Source organism: Lepisosteus platostomus, chromosome 7 (genome assembly GCF_059453375.1).
Source record: "Lepisosteus platostomus isolate fLepPlt1 chromosome 7, fLepPlt1.hap1, whole genome shotgun sequence".
Taxonomy (NCBI): domain Eukaryota; kingdom Metazoa; phylum Chordata; class Actinopteri; order Semionotiformes; family Lepisosteidae; genus Lepisosteus; species Lepisosteus platostomus.
This window is the reverse complement of record NC_142617.1, coordinates 51,128,264-51,140,881: the sequence shown is the minus strand read 5'-3', so window position 1 is coordinate 51,140,881 and position 12,618 is coordinate 51,128,264. Positions and strand designations below refer to the sequence as shown.

Sequence of the window (12,618 nt, the reverse complement as noted above, 5' to 3'; positions counted from 1 at the left end):
CCGGTATGTCTGAAGGGTCCCAGACAAAGAAGTCCCATCTTCAGCCTGTATAAAAATAGCCACTTTTCTCTCTCTGTGCCAGCATAGGCGTTGCAGCAAACAATGCTAATCTTGCACACTCAGTATCCTACACACACACAGCGTGTTACTAATGGTAACCAAGAGCTGGCAACAAACAGTTGACCTCACTGCCTTCCAAAGCAGGTTTGTATGAAACATAGTCACCGATAGCAGGTGGAGATAATGGGTAAAGTGGGCAAGTCACTCTGAATCATAGACACGGTGTCTTTCAGATAGATATGAGGCACATGGAATTCGCTAATAAAAGGAAAAGCCATGCGAGATTTTTAAAATCAAATATTTTCCTTTGTCTTTAATCAGAGACATTTTTGTTCAATCACAGCAGCGCACTTTAACTCGCAACACAAAACACATAGCACGTGAAAATATGAAATATTAAAATGTTAAGTACATCATACTTCGCTTGAGAAAATATTAGGAAAAAAAACGGTAAGCTAAAACCCATACATTTGCTATTAGAATAGTAGAGAGTTGGTAACCAAATTCTACAGTCCACAATATTTAAATGTGCATATTAACAATACCCACATAGAAACAAAACTCTCCCTGCAAAGGTGTAAAAAGGTACACTACACCACCAGACTCCAACTGCAATCAAACAACCCATTCCAGGGCAACCCCAGCACCCACCAGCCGCAAACTCCCAACAGCACCATACCCTGCTGATTCCAGATCCTCACAGCTCTTCTAATCTAAGTTCTCATACAGTAATGCCATGTGGGCCCAGCCCACCTGCAGTTGGCACGCCTGTACACTCGTGGCCTGCATGCAGAAAGAGACGGCAATCCAGCAACACTCGTACTCACCTGAGAAGTCACCCGGGCTGACGTTAGGGGAACTTGTGGCCTCCGTTTCAGTGTAAGACAATGTTGAATCCGACAGATCTGCAGGAGGCAAGGAAGAGAAACTGTAGGAGTTGGAAGCACACGCACAAACAAGTGTAAACCAATTCCACACAAAACAGAACTTCAACAGGAGCAACAGGACCTTGCTTTACATCGGAGTCATATTTCCTCACAGAACTGTTAACGGGAATAAACATGCCTCTTGAGCAACTCTGTTTGATATGATGTTTGATATTAATGATTACCATACAAAGCAAAAGCCAAGGGTAAAGCGCGTGGAAGGCCGACGATGACATATAATGCAAACCGCACCATCTATCACATACGAACCAGGAGGCTTGAACTGGAAGGCAATTAAATCAGCCCACTAATAAGCAGAGAGCAAATCGCTGCTGGTGATTCCCAGCTATGGGCTCTTCGAGTTTCACTTTAACAGAGGGCACTTTATTTGAAGACTCCCAGCTGAAGCTCTGGATCGGGACTGCAGGCCGGGACCGAGGCATTCCTACAGTCAAGGGTTTGGGGAATTACAGCAGCCAGCGGGGACCTCAGGAGGGGGACCCCATTCACCCAGACCACATGGAGCACAGGCTGAGCTGAGCAGGCTGAAACTTGGGGCTTATTGGCTAAAGTTCCCTGTAACCATTCCTGGTTACTGTACTTATTTACCACCATTAAAAACCCTCATGCACTTTTATTCCTGCCTGCTTTCTCCCGTTCCTCCGCGCTCACAACTGGGGCAGACGTTCGGCATTAAGCAGGCATGCAGCCATTGTTTGGCCTTGCCTGGCTGCAGCCTCTTCCTCTCTCACTTCCTGCTGGGTTCGAGGCTTTTTAATTAAAAAAAAAGTCGTTGAAAAAAGGGGGAAGACACCAGGATGTTTCCTAAGTCTATTCAAAATCTGATTGTACCAGTTGAACCCTTCTCTCCACTAGTCTTAAGCTGTTGGTGACATGAGAAGTTCTTTGAAACCTGCTGGCTTGTGGCCTCTGAGGAACAGGATGTATGAGCCCAGCAGTAAGATAATACAACTCAGCTTTTAATTCCTCCCTCGGACCCTACAGAGCCTGGAGGTGTGCCCACTTCATCTCCACACATCGAACTCAACCCATGTCCTCCCCCCCCCGGCACTCAGATACATGCCCTTTCACCTTAGCCGTGCAATCCGACTCCCTAAATTCCTGCGCTTTTCATTTAAAGAAAAATGTATCTCTCTTTTCAACTTCCAGGGAAATAGCAAAGAAAAAAACACTTTTATAACCAGAAACGGGCAGGTTTTCAGGGAAGGCGGCGGCGGCGGCGGCGGCGGCACACGGTCGCGTGAGGTCAGAATTGCAGGGGTGTGTTAAATCAGACTGCAGTGTCTGTGTGTGTGTGGGGAGGGCTCTGGGCCCCGGACTTACCCAGTGGCTTGAGCTCTTCAGTGGGAGAAAGTCGTGAGTAAGGAGGGGGAGGCGACTCTGCAACACAGAACACGCGCATTAAAACGCCGTCCAGATCGAATCGCACACAGGACGACTGTCAGTACTTCGTGCTCTAGCGCAATATCTGGCTACAACTCCATACAAAACTCAGGTATTCCAAAAAAAATAAAACAGTCCCGTAATCTCTCGTTGCCATTGGTGTACTGCCCTGCCTCTTGCCAAAATTTCATTTTTTAATATATTTTTTTTTTTTGCTTTTGGACTTTCAGGAAATCAGGAGGAACAATTCTGCTCCGGAGGAGAAGGATTTTGAAAAGCTCTCTGCTTGACGGGGTTAGGATTTTCGCAGTCTTGCATCTGATTATGAGGGGTTGCTTTCCGTCGCTGCGTGGCGGCGACTTCACTAGAGCTGCGGTATGAAGGAAAACAGAAAGCAGATGAAAACAAATCCTGTCCAACACATCTCCATGCCCTCCCCCGGGCTGGCCGGCACGCACACGCCGTCATGGGGCGCTCGTTTGCAGAGCCTGCGAGATGCGATAAGAAACTCAGGTTGTGACTTGTCTCCCGGATTACGAGCGTGTAAATTCTATTCCCCCTTCTCCGTTGGTACTGACCACATTCATCAGACATGTGTCGCCAGAGGAATTCAGGAAACTTGGACGGCAGGACAGAAAAAAAAACCCAAGGGAAATATCTCCTTCGCCCTTAACCTTTGACCCACCAGTAACAATGTTGCCTTTTAGCCTGTGGAGTGCTGCTCAGTGTCTCAGTGTGCTCCTGGGAAGGAGAATAATTTAATGGAATTAATTGATCACATCCTGGGTACACATGCCACGATAAACCATTCAATGTTCCAGCACACTCTTGTTACTCTGTACAGCATTTGTTACTGTATTGTGCATTATGAGGTCTTCATATTAAAGTAATTTAGTTCAATTCACAAATCTAGACCTACACCAAGATGCGTACACCAAACAGACCCTGGGCGTCGAGTTGGCCTGCGACGTTTCTACAACACAGGCATAAATATCAGTGTTCTGCACGATTGTCTGCGTCACGTCCTTCTCAATGTGCAACATCGAGATACCGCACACAGTATCGTCTGCGACACATCCCGAACATTAGGAAGAGTGTTATTTTCTCTTACTGTGTCCTAGGTGCAACGAAGACAAACCATTTTTAAAAACGTAACCCAGGAGCACTACGGGAGAAAATGCGGAAATGCCTGTCCCTATGGCTCAGCACTGGAAATTGCCAGAAGCCTCCCTACAGGAATGCCTAAAGTTTAAGAAAAAGTGGATTTTAGATAAATAAAATCACGGATGACATAACGCGTTGTTTGAAAGCAGCGCTGTGCTTGGCAATGAATTATTCTACCTTGCCTTGGCAGTTTTGGGCCAATGACTCACTAACCCCAGATGCAGATCTCACACCAGGAACAGACAGAATAGCAGAACGTGCAGGCAAGCAGCGCAGGGCACGGAGCCCCATTAAGAGAAACCCGGAGCCCTTCTCTAGCAGTGTTGCCCGTTATCATCTTATTTTAATTATTAAGACAATTTTACAGGCAGTGTGACAGTGGGCAGTGCAGCCTGCAGCCTCACAGTTCGTGGGTCCTGGGCTGCACATTGTGCCTTAAGTGTGGAGTTTGCATGGTGTTCCCCTGCATGCGCCAGCATGCTCCCACATTCCCAAGGCATACCGAATAGGCAATTGGTGGATCCCTAAATTATCCCCATGTGCATGTGCGTCCTGTGATGACCCAGCATCCTGCTCAGGCTAAACCCCTACAAAGTGCCTTGTGCTTCTGGGGGGGACACAGTGCTTCTGTTTGCTGTGATCCTTACCAGGTAGTACAGACGGGTGGATGAAAACCTCTAGAGACACAGACGCACTGAGATCTACTGACTGGATACAGATGCAACTAAAATACACTCAGTTGTGACATAAACAATTCACACATCACGTTACTCACTGGATATTACATTTTTAAAAAGTCATTTTGTTGGTCCACTAAAGTGTGTGAAGCTCCTAGTATAGTTGTCCTACCCCCCCCAATAAGAGATTTTGAGATGCACCTCTTCACAGCATCATCAGAAGAACAGTGTTACTGGCGGCCTCAAAGTATGCACTGCTTTAGCATCATACCCTGTTTGAAAATACAGAGCATTCATCTGTGTCTCTGTGCTGTCAGTGCCCATTCAGATCGAGTTAATCTAATGCTCCCTTGTTAATCTTTGTACAAGAAAATTGCAAGGTTTACTTTCGAAGAATATACTGTGTATTTAAATGGAATGTATGCAAACACAACTTTTCAGAAACCGATGGAAAAACATCAGGCACTCCCCTTGTCTAAGTCAGTTTTAAAGACTCATGATCACCCGAATTAATGTATCATGTAGCCAGTTAATGAAACAACGCCCAGATAATGTAGTTAATGGTACTGAACAGCTTTACTGGTTTATTATCCCGGCAATCTCCCAACAGAACAGTTGAGTGTGAGATTGTCTTTCGTGTGTTTAACACCCCCCCTCCCCAAACAACTACATCATTAAGTGAAACAAACGTTTTTGAATGAATGATGAAAGACCCAGAGAAGGCTGTACACTAACAAAGTCAGTTTCTATTCCGATGGTCTTATTTTCTACGGAAAAATTCCATTTGAAAAGTTCTATTGAGCTGCAGAATAATTACTAGCTTTCACTTAGAGGTGAAATAGCTTTTTTTCCTCTCTTGAACCAAAACTTCTTTTAAAAAAAAGCGGAACTCTGACATGGAGTCTAAAATACTACGCTGTCCGATGTCCTAAGCAGTTCTTGAAACTCTGTTGCCTGGTTAAAAAAAAAGACACAACATATTGTTTTACACTCATTTAACACTCCAGAGAAGACGACGGTATTCTGTTCTCGGGAGAAGTTCAAGTTTACAAGAGTAAAGCGGGAGAGACGGAAACAAACAGAGAAAGAAAGAGGGGTGGAAAAAAAACTTTGGATAAACGCCATCACTTCGCCAAAGGGAAGAAGTTAAAAAACGCATTAAGAGCGGCGGGTTCTTTAAGAGCGGCGGATCCCAGCTCAGTCCCTGAGATACTGAGCTAGTCAGTCTGGCGCCAGCAGTATGCAAACTGTATATTACCGCCACTCCTTCACCTAAATAGCACGAGGGGACCTCCTTAGGAAAGAGAGCTTTTAAAGCGCAACTTGAAACTGATCTCATTTCAAAGGGATAATGCCTAGCCAAATAAAAGAAGGGAAAAAAACTTTTTGTCTATTTAAATCCTAGCTCTCTTCGCCTAACCAAACCTATGTTTTTTTTTCAGACGATCGCTAAACTTCCATTTACTCGTCTAGATGGCGATCATCGTCAAAAACAAAAGCACAAACTTACACATTGCCTGTTTAAGAATAACTTTTCAAGGGGATACTTTTGAGACTAGTTTTAGAGTTTTCGGTTCCAACTTGGCCAGTGTAGGTATTTAGAGAGCGTTGTTGTGTAGAAAAGGAAATCTTTTTTTTTAAATTGGAAGAATTTGGAATCGGAACTGGCCGTCATTTGAACCTAATAGCGCAGCGCATTTTTACACTGCAGTAAACAGGTTATATAGATCCTTCTGAATGCGTATTGCCCTCCAATGATTAACTTTTTCCTGTCACGGCCAAACACAGGATCAAGTGCAGAATGTGCTTTCTTTACACGCTACGTGTTTAGAAGAGAAGGAGATCGAAGAAACATCGGGAAAAACCAAACTAAAAAGTGAGTTTAAAATGGCACAGTAAGCCACGACTGTAAATAAACGAACAGCAATTATGGGAGGTTTAGTATGGACATTGCACCAGCGACATCAGAAGAAATACCATCTTCTTCACGACACGCATGAGCGCGTGTGCGCTATGCGCATTGCGAGCTGGAGCCCTAGTTTGGGGGTGTGCTACCCCCTTTCCCCCTGAAACACGTGCGAAAACTCACCCAGCACTCCGCCTGAACTCTGCGATTCACAGCCCCCCTCCCTAGCCCCTCGAAAAAATTAGGTACTTTAACAACTGGATTTGCGGATTCCTTTCAAAACGTGACCGTAAGGCTGGCCACGGACGCTTTAGAAGACACGCTCTCATTTCATTACATTTTAATTTAGCCCCGTGGAGGGGCTCGTCTCAAAGGGCATCTTTCACCCCTTCTGTAAAAATAAATCAATCAACATCCGTATTAATTTATATTACGGCCCATCATTTCAAGACGTTTTCAAAGGAAACAACCCGGTGCAGAAACAGTAATAGACTTCGCTTCATGATTTCAGAACTTAAGAATGTGGAATTATTCCCCTGCACAAATACACGGTACTTCACACACACACACCTTTAGTTCATCGCCTCCGTTTGTAGTCGAGGTGTTTTAAAACAACAACTCGGTTTCGTATTTATGCGAGAACACGTTAGGAGTGTGTGAACTACAGCTGGGCTGACCGACCATTTCACCAAGTGCCGTCCCGCGGTCGTAAAGCCTCATCGGAATTTGAAGTTTTTGCTGAGGGGGGAGGGTATCGATTCTGTTTTTTTTTTAAAAAGCAATTTATACGGGACGAGAGATTTAAAAAAAAGAGAGAAATTATTTCGTTTCAAAGATTTGGGCTAATGATCAAAAGTACGAGCCCTTTCCTATTTCCTTCAAAGCATATTCGGTTCTTGCAAAACGTGGACGCCTTTTGTGCAGACTTGTAGACAAAAATGGAATCTTGAACCATTCAGATCAGTACATACTTTCTACAACAGCAAAAAAAAAAAAACTTCATATCTGCTCCACTTAATTGGAATATCTTGAATCTCTTTACATTATGGCTTTGATGTGCAAGTCAAGGTCCACTAGTCTTTCAGAACGCGGATGTTGCCGAGAGATCAAACTCGACAGTCAAGAGTTGTACCCTTCACACGCGATTCCACACATGTTAACGGAGGTCATGTCGGCCAGCCTCGACCAGGGCACCTCACTCCCCCAAGACACAGGGGAGGGAGATATTCATAAGGCATTTTCCGCCGCTCTTTACTCGGTAGAACTTTATTGGAGAAATGGAACAAACGTCCAATTGAAAGAGAAGACTGTCTCCTGGTCTCCCCAGAGTCTGAAATTAGTTTTTGTTTTGCAAGATTGAGGTTTCATTTGGAAATTCCACTGCGTTGGTGTACGTATTAGGAAGACATCAAATGAGAATGTAAAACTGGAGGTAAATGTTTTGCCAGTATTACCTGTGGTGTGGCAGGTCGGCTGTATACCTTAACCTCAGGAGACACACAGAGAGGGTTCGGTCGGGCGAAGCGCTCGTGTATTTCCATGACAGAAGTGGCGTCACTGAAGGATGTGATGATGCAAAGACACCCATCACATATTTCTACCAATAATTGTTCCTTTTCATACTCTGGCCCTGGACACAAGGAACTAAACACGGGAAGCTTCATTGAATTTCCATTGTTTCATAAAATGCGCATCGCGTTTGACCCCCCAGAAGAAGAAAAAATAATATGCTGCTAAAAAGTTTTTTTTTAGCTCCTGTCTAAAAGTGAACAAAAGCACGACAGTTCATTCACTTATTCCCATATTCCCCTATTTTCAAGTTCAAATCATTCTGCACGGCTCCTTCGCCGAGATCGAAATGTTATTAGCAATGTTTCCAATGGAAAAGATGAAAACTGCTCCAGTGCACACTCCCACCTTCTCATTCCATACATTAGGTTTCCGATGTGTCTTCAAAACCCGCAAACGTTAATTGACAGTATGCCTCGCTTTCAAAATTGTTCTAAATACCAAAGCATTTTTAAAATGAATGTAGTTCTTCAACTTTTTTCAACTTAAATAGCTTCTCGCGATTTTCTATTATGCTATTGGATTATTTTCACAATATAATCACCACATATATATATATTTTTTTACTTAAGCACTACAGGGCGAGTTGAAGATTTTAACTGCACCCGCCGAACCCCACCCTATAAATTGTTCACCGGAGTCTTTTGTTTGCGTGCTTGGTCATTAAGTCACCTCTGGAAAGACTTCAATCGCACCCGGGTAGTTGTTAAATTAAATTAACCTATTTGGAGTTCTTTGGGTAGCCAGTTTCCTAATCCGGGGGCCAAATGACAGTGCAGTCGTCTGGACTCAATTTTCTCTTCACCTAAAAGTTACGGATGTGGTACAGATAGCGTTATTCTCGGGTTACAAGGTATGCATTTGTCCGATTTCCGAGTAAATATACTCCCAGACGTCCTACATAAAACAAGTCATTTTACAACGCGAGGGCCCGTTGTATTAAGGGGATGTTTATCCTTCTCGCACGGAAAGCCCTGACTGGAAGACCGACATCAATATTTTCCAAACTTAGCTTCTGCTGGACCGAGGAAATGTACTTCAAATTGCAATTGGACAAACATTTCACCTCCTTTGCCACATTACATTCTCTCTAATGGATTTATATCTTTAAATTTGACGAAAACGAAAAACAATTTCAATTTATGCCCGGAAAAAAACAAACAGATTAAAGTCATCCTAGCTACTCGTTCTCAGTAGATTTAAATATCCCCGGACAACCGCATTCCTTCAGCCATCCAGTGTGGAAGAATAGCGCACCTGAGCTAATGAACATGTATCCTTTTTACATTCCTGTTTTACCAGGTATCCACAGCAATCCGGCTCAGGTACTTTGTTCTAAGGTACAACAGCAGCATCCCATCAAAGAAACAGCCCGCTGTCCTCCGGTCCAAAGCCGAGCTCCCTGATCACTTCTTCTCCCGGCGTCTACTGACACGACAGTGCGAGACAGGTTCGCGAAACGGACTGCTATTCCGTCAAGTTCAAAACAAATCATAGTATTAACGCACTTTTAATCTGGGAACTCAAATCTTCCACTATGACCTAAAACTGCAAGAAGGAAGTGCAGAAATCAGATTTCAAAATCAAAATCAAACACCCCACTGAAGAACACTGATACAATATCGCAGACCTTACATCGACAGACAAGTGGGCATCCTAACCAGTCCACTAAAAATACACAACCCCTTCAAAGCCGCCCCCTCCCAAAATAAAAAAAACAACAACTCACAAATTCCCTCCATAGAGGTTAGACAACTGCAGCCAAGATGCGCATGAAACAGAGCTAACCACTGACAGCCACGGTCCACTCCAGATTTCTGCAGGGAGCTCCCGTGGCTCCTGGCGTGGGACTGTAACCGAGAGCGAAGCCTGCCTGGCGAGAGAAGCACACGGCTCCCGGTCTCTTACCTGGCCCACAGAGCCGGCTGTAGTGATAGGGGTTGCAGCACACGGACGGACTGTCCGGGACCCCGAAGCTCTGGCATTCGCAGAGCGGTTTGAGCTGGGCCGTGTGCTGCAGGTCGGACCAGCGGTACAGCTTGCAGAGCAGGAGCTGAGGGGGTGCCGTCTGCCCTCCCAGCCGCAGCTCCGCGCGGGACACCATCACGCAATCACTGGGCACCCCCCCTCTGGACTCCACCGCTTCCAGCAGGGCATCCAGCGGCTTCTCCTTCAGCCGTTTTAGAAGCGAATAGGTGGCCGCCTTGAGTTCCTGCTCGGCGTGTTTCGACTCCTGGCTCCCCAAAAGACCGGCGTCCCGCGGAGGCAGCGGGAGCTGGCAGGAGCCGGGCTCTTTATCCCGAGCCGAGTCTGGGCTCCTGGCTCCGGAGTGGTCCCGGTCTTTAAACAAACAGCACGTCACTGTCCTGCATTCACTCTCCTGCGCAGACCTGGCGCTTTCCTGATCCCGGACGGGCAGAGCAGCACCCCCATCTTGGTCCAAGGCGCCCCCAGAGCTGCCGCTGCCCTCCGCGGGGTCGGCGGGAGACGCTCTGCCGGGGTTTCCCACGGGCGACCCCGCTCGGGTCATCGGGCTGCGCTCCGTTTCGGGACTTTTCTCTGGGCTTCTACCGCACAGACCGTCCCGAACCCCTTCGCTGTTTCGGCAACATCCATCTCCCCCTTCCTTATCTGGAATCAACAAACGGCTTCTCCAGAGTCGCCGCACAAGCCCTGAGCGTTTGGACCTGAACATACGACAATTTATAAATCTTAGTTTTCGTTTTTTTTTTATTCTCGTTCAGACCAAATGAGATTCCAATCTGATTTAAGGTCGTCGCCAAACATTCATCTTTCGCAAATGCCGTGCAATGAATGCACAGCTTAATGCAGTATATTTGCAACAGAATTGCAACATTAGCTTAGGGGGCTACAATAACGTTTCTTGCAAAAAAAAATATTGCAAAGCGGTTATCAGAATGCACTGTAACATTGAATTCGAAATGCATTCACTTGCTAAGAATCCTTCTCACATGGAAACAGAATCATCCTTAGCTGAAAGTGACTTCAATGCTTTCGCAAGGATTCTCAAGTGATGCTGTATTATTATTTTGTGCTCATGACCGTGGACAAAAAAAAAATGTACCCGAGAGTAGTAAGCACCAGTGCGAGGACTGCGGCAGAACCCGAGAAACATGCGTTCCCCGCTCGCTCTGTTTTTTTTTGGACTTTGAAACACCTTCAGATCTTTCCTTTCAAAGCCGCTCTCGGCACATGAATGGAGCTGCTCCGTTGGCTAGATTAATCCCAAGAAAATCCTGTCAGAATTCACAATCCCGGTGGGTTGGTTTTTTTTTTTTCCAGGAGACTAAAAACACTCGCAATCCAGACAAGAGCCTCGCAGGTCTGAAGCTCGGTGTGGAAACAATCCGTGCGCTCTAAGCGCGTCCTCGGCTCCGTGTTCAGATCTGGTCAAACTGCACCCTAGAATTCTTTCTTCCTCGGTTTCTCTCTCCCTCTCTCTCTTTTCTTGTTCTGAAACACACACACACACGGGGCCCCCGAGGAAAGGGATAGAGCCATTGGCTGCCTCCCGTCATGTGCTAGTCTAGACACTTTGGCGGCTGCGAGCTGCACTGATTGTTGCGCAAACAAGGTTTCAGGTTTCTTAACTCTTAAAGGCGTAACGTCCACGTTTTTATTTACAGAACGGCCTCTAATCTTTTAATGTGGTGGTGCACCTCGGGAGTCTACACCAGCAGTCGTGATTTCAAGCAGCAGCGACTTTAAGAGGACATGTATGAAAGCATCTTCACTCGCCAACGACTTAGTACCATTATTTGGAGGTTTAGCTTGTTGCAACTAACCTTTAGGTTCCGTGTCAAGGGAGGGCAGTCGTGAGGGGTTGCAGGACTTAGCCTCGCGTTGTGCCTATCAGCGAGCGGCCACAGGAGAAGCTCCGCTCGCTCTCTGGAATGGAATCACGATGGAATGTTCCGGGGGCCTGTCGAAGCTCGGGTCTGTACGTTCTGTGTGGACATTCTGGGACTCCAGTTGAACTCGCCTTCACTGTGTTGCTCACTTCGGTTATACCGTATGATGCTGTTGCTATACAGCTTCCTTATCCACCTGCCAAGATGCTCAGAAAATCCACAAAAAACTGCAAAAAAAAAAAACCCCAACAAACATTTTAGTCTACATGTGGTCATCTAGTCTTAGGCCTTCCTGACACGGTGTTCCCCCTTTTTAACGCAGTTATAAAGCATTCCATTTAGAGGTTTAATAAAGTCACGTGGTATTCCATGAATACAGCCCATTTTCGGGTTCATTCACCTGTAGAAGTCATTGATAATAAACCTTTCAGCTTTATTTCACTCTCTTAATGGAGTGTTGGTTTCAAATTATGTGGTTGCAATACCTGTGCAGGGGGAAATACTTGCTCCTGCAACTTATCTCAGCTCGTAAATTGCGCTGAATTGAAAAGCAGCCACCATATGCTGTGTAGGAAGTACTCGATCGGGGCTTAATCTTCGATTTATTGTTTTATTACCGCGTGTTATCATTATAATATTGTTGATAATAATAATATATTAGAATTAGCATCTTGGCACCGTAAGAGTTAACGTGCTTCCCGCGGAGTCAGTCCGGCGCGGCCACGCCCCCTGATGCATTAACTTGCTCTGAGTAGCAAAAGTTCAGGAACAGAGGCATCCTATTGGTTCCCTGTCCTTTAGAGTCCTGCCCACCGTGTTTGCTGATTGGTCCAAAAAGGAAAATAGACGCGCCCACTCCAGACCAGTGATTGACAGTGAATGAAAGAAATTCCCTACTTTTGCCCGGCAAGTTGTCAACAATCAGTGCTCTGTACTCCGTTTGTCAACGTGTTTTCGCTGCAGGGACAAATTCAAACCCTGAGGCTGGGAATATAACAGCGTAATGATGGGGAGTATTTAAAATGTACTTTTGACACATT

At 45.6% G+C, this 12,618-nt stretch overlaps 1 protein-coding gene and 1 long non-coding RNA gene across 2 annotated transcripts in view; one reads left to right on the top strand and one right to left on the bottom strand.

The window, feature by feature from the left end:
• Positions 1–11,186, bottom strand: part of smad6b (SMAD family member 6b) — a 37,510-nt gene extending 26,324 nt beyond the window's left edge. Inside the window, exons 1-3 of the mRNA XM_088641080.1 lie at positions 9,615–11,186; positions 2,331–2,387; positions 888–965 (exon numbers count right to left, since the gene is read on the bottom strand). Coding sequence (XP_088497206.1) covers positions 888–965; positions 2,331–2,387; positions 9,615–10,401 — 922 coding nt within the window. The 5' untranslated portion in view covers positions 10,402–11,186. The remainder of the gene's footprint in view (positions 1–887; positions 966–2,330; positions 2,388–9,614) is intronic.
• Positions 2,183–3,298, top strand: LOC148659144 (uncharacterized). The gene is made up of 2 exons (XR_015940322.1): positions 2,183–2,502; positions 2,621–3,298. It is a non-coding gene; the product is annotated as an uncharacterized LOC148659144 (long non-coding RNA).
• Positions 11,187–12,618: the final 1,432 nt, after the last annotated feature.